Source organism: Besnoitia besnoiti, chromosome V (genome assembly GCF_002563875.1).
Source record: "Besnoitia besnoiti strain Bb-Ger1 chromosome V, whole genome shotgun sequence".
Taxonomy (NCBI): domain Eukaryota; phylum Apicomplexa; class Conoidasida; order Eucoccidiorida; family Sarcocystidae; genus Besnoitia; species Besnoitia besnoiti.
Genome location: NC_042360.1, coordinates 2975295 through 2985545, shown reverse-complemented (window position 1 = coordinate 2985545; position 10251 = coordinate 2975295). Strand labels below are relative to the sequence as shown.

The window sequence follows — 10251 nt, the reverse complement described above, 5'->3', positions numbered from 1 at the left end:
AACATCGAGGGCCCATCAGAACAGACCGTGTATCTTCCACAATTATAAACTGACGGACGGTTTCATGCAGAGGCTAATGAACTCCACAAGAAAAGCGTAGCCACGGTGGGACGGAGCGGTTTGTGTCTGTGGGAGATTGAAGGCAAGTTCGGGACGCTGGCTTACTGTGGCGGCCTGATCATTGCCAGCGGCACTGCCGCGGCACGGAACGGTGCCCTTTGAAGAGCGCCGCCGCTTTCGAGGTGTAAGCGGCGCGTGCTTTTTTAGTAGTTGGCCCTGCGGTGCGAATGCGTGCCCGCGTGTGTGTTGTTTAATAAATTGCCCTTGGCGACGGTGTTTGCTTCACTGATAGTAACTGTCTCCTTGAGTTGTTCCGGCGCTGCCGACGTATATCGTGAAAGATCTGTCTGTGACACGGACTGGTGTGCCTATTGCGCTTGACGCTTGGAGACGGAAGTAAAACAATCGGGTAGTCAGTTTGTCGGTTTATCAGAGGAGCTAGGGACTGTTTTAGTGGCTTGCGGACTTACACCATGGGGACCAGAGCAGTACCAACGTGAACGCACAGGTGCCTCGGCACATCTGCGTGCGTACTGAGTCGGGACCATACCACGCATGACAGTGTCTTGACCCGCGCACCTCTCTGGTCTTCTCTTGTCGTGTACCCACCATACCCGCACACTCTGCGCCAGGCGCCACGGTAAAGCGCACCATGGCATCGTCGGCTGTTGCTTTTGTGTGCTTGCAGCGAGCTGCCCGAGAGGCGTGTGGCGCCCTCTTCGAGGGGGTCAGCGAGATCCGCTACTAGCGGGATCTCTGGCGCTGGCGCCGTGCCCCCGCGCGGGGTTGGTCAATACCTTCGTTGCACGCTTGCGAGTGCCCGTCCAGCCACGGCTTTCTACTCTCAGGACAGCGTTTCAAGCCGATCATGTCCGAAGCCATGTGCGTTGAGCCATAATTGCCTTGCTTCAGTGCCGCCCCGAGAGATGACGCCTCACGGTATCGTGACTGGTCTGGCAAGAAGCGAGCTGCGGCACAGTGGAGGCTTGCTCACGTGGCACCACCCGAATGCCCTCCTCGCGTTTCTTCTCACGCTCTACTCAAGACAGTTCTTTCGCCTAAGCCCCGCCTCCGCCTCCTTATCAAATGCACGTGAGGGACAGCTTCCTCACCGAGGAAGTGCGCTCCCTGAGAAAAGGAAGCGTGTCAACAGACAGGAGAGGCCTGAACATCGACTCGCCATGCGCTACTCTTACGTACGTTGACGTTAGCTGCAGTCTGGGTGAGACTGCGCGTCTCACGCCCTAAAGTCGGAAGCGTGCCGATGACCGCGCGCACACATGCAGCCGCCTCCGTTCTGGAGTCAGTTTTTAAGCAGCTGCATACAGCGGTAACGGAAGGAACTGGCAATGTTGACCCGATCGCAGAGGCCTAGCTGGGTGACGTGGTATTTTGAGTTTATTTCACGGCATGCGGCATGCTCTGTCGTTTGTTGTGTCCACCCGTCTTTTTTCAAAGCTGGGGATGTCGTGCGTGAATACCGCAAACGTTGCGGGCGAAAAGCCTCTATAGGCGGACGGGGGACAGGGGCGTCGCCAGCATACAGGTGCTGGTAGCTTGCAAGTCGTTTGTTCGTTGCCCTATGAAGTTTGCAATGCCTTCTTTACTCGTTGGCGGCTTCTCTACTAAGGAGTTAGTCTCTGAGAGGGCGGGATCGTGGAGGTGAGACAAAGACTCGTCGCTACATCCACCGTGTCGGGATTCATGCGCAAAGAAAAAGTGACCGAACGCGCTGTGCTCTGTGTGGTCTCCGTCTCTGCATGCGCCAAGCTTTGCTCGGCCGTAACCAGCCTTGTTCCCGTTTTCGTTGAAGGACATTTCCGCGTGTAATTCTTCTGTCAAGAGCTGGTATGCTCGGTGGCTGAACTATACCGAAGAGGAAGCCGCGCGGGTCCGCTCTCTCGAAATGCCCGCCGCCTAGCGCAAATCAGGTATACACAGCACCGTCAGTTTCCGATTTCTTTCCGACGCATTTCTTCTCCGGTGCCCCGAGAGACGCGGAGGACGTGAGTAGGCTCTGTTACTGCATCGGGTGCTGTCTCTTGGAGGACGACGCCTCCTTGACGTCCGGTGCTTCTTTAGTGTTGCGGTTCCCTGCTGTCCGACTCAGGGGCTGGTATCGCCCGCTACGTTCCCCCTCCGCGCGGGAGGCCTTTCCATTTGGTTGTATCGCCTTTCCCCCAACCCGCGCCTCTGCCGCATGTTTTCTCGTCCTTCGTCAGAACCGACAGAACCGTTGAGGCAGCCACGCGGGCCTTCGACCCCTCGTCCCCGCCGGCGTCCCGCCCTTCGCCGCCCCTTCGTGCCATTATTTCATCCTCCTCCTGCTTCGTTTTACTGGTGCCCTTTTTTCTGTTTGAGCTGAACGCGTGTCTCCCGCTTGTCAGCTCGCTCTCGCCTTCCGCGGCGTATCCTCCGTCGTCTCGCACGCCGCGGCAGCTGGGCTGCGTCGCGCGCGTCGACAGAGCTGTCTGCGAACCAAACCGGCTGCACTCGCCGAAGCGGAAGACAGGCCAAGGCCAGCGAGAGATCGTGCGGGCAGTGCGGATTCAGGAACGCCTCTGTTTAGACGTGAGGTTGGAGTCAGTCGTCCCCGTCGAGCTCCGCGAGCCACAGTGCGTCAGCCGTGGCAAGGTGCCTCCGCGCGGGCCTCCGCCGCCAGCTGAGGACGCGTGCCTCGCGGAAATCTCACGCCGAGGAGACTCGAAGGAGAGGGGAGACGCGTTGTGTCGCTCTTGGCTCGCGCGCTCGAGGCCGCAAGCTCTGTCTGGAGTCGGCTCTCAGCCCGCGTTCTCGTATCGCCAACCGCGAGCTCGGAGGACATGTGTCGCACTGGCACGATGTGGCAGGACGACGGCAAGTTTGTAAACGGCGTGCCCCCGCAGGGCGCCGCGGCCTCCTCCTGTGAATTCCTTCACAGGTCTTCTGCCGAGCCAGAAGACGCGATGCCGCGGGCGGCTGCGGAGCTGGAGGCGGTCGATGGCGCGAGGAAGACTCGGGAGTTTCTGCCGCCTTCCTCGTCGTTCTTCCCTTCTGTTTCGCTCCAGTGCGCCCACTCGAATCGCCTGTCTTGTCCCTCCTCTGCGTCTCCAGTATTGGCTCTGCACGACCTTCTCGGCGCACGCTCTTTCGTGGCGCCGGCTGACGCCCGGCAGTTTGCTCTAGAAGCGGCGTCGCAGTCACCTCCGTCTGATGATGCCGCAGTGAATGCGCGGACTCCAGGTCGCGCGCCGCAGCAGTCGAGCCTGCCGCGGGCCTGTCTCTCTCAGGGGGCGTGTTGGGGCTCCGGCGCGCCGGCTGAGGTGCTGGCGGGGCGTCCGCCGTGGGCGTCGCTTCCGCTGGCGAGCGACGAGGAGGGAGACGGCGACGGCGCCGTCGGCGCGTTCGAGGCGTCTCTTCACTTTGGAGGTGTTGAGGACGCCCCGCTCTACTTCGCGGAGACGGATCAAGCTGTCTCGGATGCGGGCGGGCGCGGCGGCCATCCCTGCTCCATGCTGCAGGGCCTCGTCAACACGCTCGCCCCTCGAGAGCGCATCTCAGTTCAAATCGCAGAGTCGGTAAGACTCTGCGCACGGTGTGGCGGACCCCGAGCGCGGACGGGGGGAAAGAGAAGACTCGAAGACGCAGAGATAGCGAGAGAGCAAAGACCACAGAAAAGGGAAGCGAAGGCAGAGGAAGCCTTGTGCGTCCAGAGGAAGCTGCGTCGGCCTGCGGGCGATGCGACTCACGCGCGGCTTTCTTCGCAGAGGGCGTGCCAGCGCGAGGACACCGCTGCGTCGTCTGCCTCCGGATGCAGCCGTGTGCTTACATGTCCATCCATCGATATCTATTTTTTTTTTATATGTGTATCTATATTTATATTTCCTTGTATATCTGCATGTGTATATATATGTTTCTATGTTCATGTGCACGTCTGGAAGAAGGATGGACGGTTTTCGTGCTTTACGTCTCCGCGCGAAAACCCTCCGTTTCTCGCGCATTGCCCATCTCCTTGCCGTCCGACTGGCGATGTTTTCTTTCTTCAGATCCCTGCCCTCGAGTCTGTCACGCTTCGTTTCGCTACGAGCCGCGCCAAACTCCGATTTAGCGAGCTTTTCCTGCGAGGCGTGAAGGCCCAGAAGCACTCCCCGTCGTGGTCGTTCTCCGTAAGTCGCTTCCGAATCGGCGCCTGCTTCGCATTTCTTTCGTCTCAGATCGCGCGACTGCGCGCATGTCCATTGCTACCTCTCTCGGCTTGCCGCAACGTGCTGTCCTCCAGTGTGTGTGGTTTTCGCGGCTGTCCTGCTGATGAAGTCTCCAAGCTCTGCGTCGTGTCTCCACGCGCCTGCGTTGGCGCACGTTCGAGCCCTGGAGACGCCCTCTGCGACTTTTCTTTTTCACGCGGAGCAAGGAAGTTGTCGCCTCTCTCGTCTGTGGGCATCCGGCGGGCGTCTGCTGTGGAGGGCCTTCTGCAGAGGCCTCGGCGCGCGCTCTGTCTCCTCCCTCGAGCTGACGCGCGTCTGCCTGTCTCTCTTGCCTGCAGATCCCCGGAGTCGTCCAGCCCCAGTCAGGCCTCATTCTCGCCTCTGGATCTCCGTTTCACTGGCCCTTGGGGCTGGCGGGCGCGATCGTGGCAGCGGAGGAGCGAGCCGAGCGCGCCGCGGCGTTCCTCGCGCTGCAGCATCGCAAGCCTCTCTGGGCGTGCGCGCCCTGTTGCGCCAACGGAGGACGCTCGCCGAAGTGCGCGAGCGCCGACGAGGGCGTGGACTGCCAAGGCGAGAAGCGGGAATGCGCGTGTCGCTGCCATTGCGGCGACGCCGACGCCGCGAAAGCGCGTGCGACGCTCTGCGGAGGCGAAAAGGCGGGAGATGCGCCGCAGCCGCTCGCCTCGCGTCCGTTGCCCTCCGGCGCCTCCTCCGGGCTCGCCGAGCCCGGAGGAGGCGACGAGGAGTCTGCGCGCGACTTTGCGCAGATCGTCGACGCCTCGGCGACCTCGCTGCCTTCCGTGACTTGCTCTGCGCGTCCCGCAGTCCCATCGCATCTCTCCGCCCCTGCGCCTTCCTGCTTCGCGCCGCCCTCTTCGCCCGACGCCTCTGTGCCTTGCATTTCGCTGCCTGTGCCGCCGGCGCCGCCTTCGCCGAGCGCGCTGCCGGCCTCGGACTTTGCGCTGATTTCGTTCGTCTTCTCCGCGGTCCCCACAGCCGGCGGCTGGTCGCCGCGGTCGCAGGGCGAGACGCGCGACAGCTTCCTGCATCTGCACCACCGCGCGAGCGAAAGCGTGTTCTGCCCAAGCAGCTCAAGCAGTCGCCGCCACAACTCCGGCGAAGAGGCTGCGTCTGCAGAAGAGGCTGCGTCTGCAGAAGAGGCTGCGCCCGCCCAAGAGGCTGCGCCCGCCCAAGAGGCTGCGCCCGCCCAAGAGGCTGCGCCCGCCCAAGAGGCTGCGCCCGCCCAAGAGGCTGCGCCGCCACCCGCAGCGGGGCGGCCGCGCTCCAGGAAGACCCGCGCAGCTGGCGTCAGCCACGAGGAGACGAGCACCTCCATCCCCGGCGGGCCGTGGCTGGTTGAGAGGCGCCGACGCAGAAGGCGGAACGCCGACGGGCGCGAGCAGAAGTCGCGGCGGGCGCCGCAGGCGCTTGAGGAGACGCATCCAGGTGAAAAGGACGCGCGAGACGGGATGGCGACAGACAGCAGAGACGCAGCCGGCAGCGCTGCGCATGCGGCTCCAGAGCCTGAGAAAGCAGCGGCCGAAGCGACCACCGCGCGGAGACGAAGGGGCCTAAGAGCCCAGCGAAAACCGCGGCCTCCCATCACCGTCAACTCCTGCGTCGTGTCAAACGACACCTGGCAGCTGGGTGAGCCACTCGTACGCGCGTGCTCAACTTCTTCGCTGCCGAATCTCAGGCGCAGCGCAAGGCCCCGCTGCGCCCGCTTTGCGTGCCTGCTGAAACGCGCGCGGCGAAAACTGCAGAGAGACGCGGTGGAGTCTCCGTTGCGAGAGAGGGGGGGGGGGGCAGTCTCTCGCATGGTCACGGTCTCGTTCCGCGGCACTAACAAGGGAAGCAAAGGACAGACTGACCGCGCGTGGGGAGTCGCAGTCTGCCTGAGGGGAATCGGGCGGGCGGCGTCTTGTGCGCCTCACGAGAGCGCATGGAAGTCCTCCTCACCGCGGGGCGTCTCGGCGCTCGCCTCGTTTTCACATGCGCCGCGCGGAGAGATCACTGATTTCCCTTTTGTTCGTTGCGTGCAGGCTGCATCGAGTACGGGAGCCACTGCATGTGCGGACAGAGAGCTTACAACGAAGACCGCGTCTGCGTCGTCCCTGCGTTCGATGTCTGCACTCGAGAAGGATGCGCCAAGGCGCACTCGAAGGTGGGCATATCTCTCCCGTCGTCTGTCTCGTCTGCGTGGGTGTCGGTCCGCGTTTAGGATCGTCGCGCACCCAGCGCAGGTGTATCTTCTAGCGGTCTTGGCCGTTTGCATCTTCGCTGTCGGTCGCCAGGCAGCGATTTTCCGCAGAGACATGCGCGACGCGTGCGCGAGGCGTGTGTTGTGTCTTCTCTGGTGGGTGCGTCGCCTGTGCTTCGCGTGGCAACGGTGTCCGTGCATCTGGGTGTTGTGTGTGTGACGGATTCGCCTCGTGGCTGCAGGCGTCGTTCTACGCGGTTTACGACGGCCATAACGGCGAGGAAGCGGTCAACTACGTTCAGGAGCATCTTCACAAAAACATCTTCCGCTCGCGGGCTTTCCACGGTAAGCACGTGCGCCCTGAAAGCCGCCAGCCAGCCTGGAATAGAGGCATGGATAACTCGTAGCGTAGGCTGTCGAGACACGACTGCACACCACCTAGGTAGATAGATATAGACATATAGGTATATATATATATATATATATAGATATAGATAGATACGTACATACAGGCATAGATAGTCTCACATGTATGTGCGGGCGATGGATGGATGTGAACGGTGCGGAAATGCGCTGTGCAGATGAATGCCTCGATGCATCCACGGCCGCGTGGGAGAATGTGCGCACGCGGGTGTTTTTCTACTTTCGCATCAAGGTCTGGCTACCTGTTGACGTTTGTGTGCTGCGGCCTGCTGCTTCTTTGCACAGCGGATGTGTCGCGGGCGATTCGCACTGGGTTTTTGACTACGGACAACGCGCTGCGGCAGATGGTGTGGGAGAAGATTCGCGGCGAGGGATACGATGATCAGGACATTGTATGTTGCTGACGACTTCTCGGAGTCGCCCCACACACCTGTGTACTCTGACAGAAACAGACTGGACTCGCGACTCCAGGATGAATTTCCTCCACGCCAGTCACCACGAGTACACACCTGTATATATATATATACTTACATGTCTGTATACACATATTTATGTGTATGGATGTATATGCATGCATGTACATGTGTATGTCTCCACTGCAGCGGCGCCGGGAGTACATATAGATACAGGTTGCGGTTGGGCGGGGGGGGGGGGGCGGGGGGAGGGGAGGAGGGGGTCCGGTGGGGTGGTTCCTGGTTTCATATGTTGCCGATCTCACCGTGAAGCATGGTGTCTTTCATCGGGTGCAATTTCCGACGTGCTTATCTCCAAGCAGCCCGACTAGACTTGCGCCACCGGGTGCGACACACACCTGGGAGCCTCCGCGCCTCTGTGAGTGAGGATTAAGAGGGAGAGGCGCGCGGCGAACGCCCGAGCCCCGACAGGTTTGCAGATTTGCAGACTTTCTTTCTCCGCATGCATCGACAGGTCTGCGTGTTGTTTTTTTCTCCAGTCACCGTTCTCCAGCGGCACAACCGCATGCGCGGCGGTGGTGCGCGACTCGCAGCTCTACATCGGGAATCTCGGCGACAGGTAAACGGATGTTGTCACGTCAGGGTCTGTTTGTGTCGTCGTACGCATGCTTTGAGAGGAAAGGGTTGGGGATTGCGTCTGCATTCGTTTCAGGCGGTCTTGTCAATTCGCCTGCGCACACAGGGGCAGGGCGAACGCATGTCCGCTTGCGCTAAAACACGCCACATGCCTGCACTTCGTACCTGATCTCGCGGCATGTTTGCTTTTTTATCTTCTTTTTTTTGTCCTCCCTGCCGTAGGCTTTTGGTAGGGATTCTCTCGGGCGTGAGGTTTTCGTCTCTCACTTCCCGGTGTGTTTCACCTTCGCGTGTGTGTCCTGTCGCATTTCCTTTTCCTCTCCAGAGTCGGTTGTTTTGCGCGTTGGCCTGAATTCCACGTGGGTCGTGTTCCACGTGTAACATATGGATTCCGGTTCCCACTTCCTCGGCGAGTGACCCCCCCCACCCCCCACCCCCTACCCCCCACCCCCCCCCCCCCCCCCCCTCCCCCAGCGCTCGTCTGCGCGCTGGCGCGTTTTCTTCAGCCGGGTGTCCGTTCGTTTCCTGAGTGTGTCTTTCAGCCGCTGCGTCCTCTCGCGGGCCGGCCGGTCCCACCTGATCACTGTAGACCATTCCTGCCGCACGAATGCGGATGAGCAGCTCCGCGTGCGGCAGGACGGAGGGCACTACGACACTGACGGCTACCTGAACGGCGCGATCGGCGTCTCGAGGGCCTTCGGCGCCTTCGACAAAGGCGGCGGACAGAAACTCTCTGGGCTCTCCTGCGAGCCGCAAATCCACCGAGAAACCATCAGACGGGGTACGGAACGCGAAACGGCCTTTCTGCGGGGGCATCGCAGGGTGGCTTCGTCCTGCTCGAGGCCCCCCACAGGTCTCCGCGTGTGGATGCGTGTGTCCCCGTGCGCGTAGCGGTGTTCTGCGTGTTTTATGCTTTTTCCTGGCGTCGCTGGATTTCTCCCCATCGCCGCCGGGAGTCGTCTCGCAGAAGGCTGACTGTGTGAATGCGTGGTGCATCTACAGGCTCCGCGCGTGTGCCGCGTACAATATTACACCTAGAATATAACCGATGTGAAATAATTTCAGTGTACGAGGGTATTGAAATCCAACACAAGTAGATAGCTTAAGCAGTCGAGAAGCACGTTGTTATGGGCTCCTCTGTTCCCAGGGCCCCCCAAAAGGGGGAAGGCCTGAGGAGGCTCCGCCGATGCTGTAGAGACCGCGTGGATCGCGTGTGCCTGTGGTGTATGCAGAGGATGAGTTCATGATTATCGCGTGCGACGGCGTTTTCGACGTGGTGAGCTGCCAGGAGGCAGTCAACTGCGTGCGCAATCACTTGCGAAGCGGCGGAACGGCTGAGGCCGCTGCGCAGGCCCTCTGCACATTCGCCTTTCAGCTGCGCTCCCTCGACAACCTCTCCGCTGTAGTCGCGGTCTTCCAGCCCCCCGAACGTTTGCGGAAACCTGCAGACGGGTCGCCGACTGGCCCGACCGCCGCGTTGGGGGCCGAGGGCGCCGCTGACGGTGCGAGCCCCTCGGGCGCGGAGAAGTCGAGCGCCGGCGCGGGGGGCGTGGGCGCGACAGTCAACGGCGTGGGCGCGCGGACGGCGAGCGGCTCCGCGACGGGTGCGCGCCCCGAGGCGGCCGGCGCCGGCGGCGAGAGCGGAGGCCCGCCGCGCAGGCGATTCAACTTCTCCTCTCTGAAGGGGCTGCTGTGATGCAAGAGCCGCACACGCATGCAAAACACAGCCGAGCTGCGAAGAAGGAGGCCCTGAGAAAGCGAGCGCCTCCGCCCCCTGCCCCCCCTCCCCCACGGGGCTCGACACCCTGAGCGCGTTGCACATGCCACGATGCGACCAGACAGAATGCGAGTGGGCGGGTCGCCGGCTAGCTTTTCTGATGCTGAAAAGCTAGTAGGCTTGGCGGATGCCTAACGCAGCACGAACCGGCTTTGAGCAGGCTTTCTTCGGCGTCGTCGCGAGGCGGCATGGAACCTCTCCCGTGGCATTGCGGCAGCGAGTTGCTGAGAGGGCTTGCGGACACCTGTTCGGCGCGCCTGTTTGGTGCTTCGCATGGGAAGGCGAAGCAGAGCCTATCTGCATCGAACCTCCGCCAAAAGCTTTGTTCTTCCTCGCCAGCCGCGAATTGCATGTGCCCGTCTGGCGCCGGGCGTCTAGGCTGCAGGCTGCGCATGCGCGTGCGCCGCAGGAGCGTCGCCCGACTCTTCCAGGCCTCTCTTAGGAGCGGCAGCCGCACTGTTACACACGACAGAAACGAGACGGGTGGTGCCAAAGATCCGCTGCCACAGCGCTGAACTGCGGGGTGTGTGCGCCGCGGTGGAGCCTCGAGAGAACTGT

At 61.7% G+C, this 10251-nt stretch overlaps 1 protein-coding gene across 1 annotated transcript; it reads left to right on the top strand.

Annotated features, from left to right (window-relative positions):
- Positions 1 to 2882: 2882 nt before the first annotated feature.
- Positions 2883 to 9612, top strand: BESB_062480 (protein phosphatase 2C domain-containing protein; the record flags this gene model as incomplete). Its single annotated transcript, XM_029364662.1, has 9 exons — positions 2883 to 3617; positions 4086 to 4205; positions 4583 to 5891; positions 6287 to 6408; positions 6687 to 6789; positions 7153 to 7259; positions 7820 to 7899; positions 8459 to 8697; positions 9149 to 9612. The coding sequence occupies 9 exons, from the start codon at positions 2883 to 2885 to the stop codon at positions 9610 to 9612; spliced, it is 3279 nt and encodes a 1092-aa protein (XP_029219370.1).
- Between the last annotated feature and the right edge of the window lie 639 nt (positions 9613 to 10251).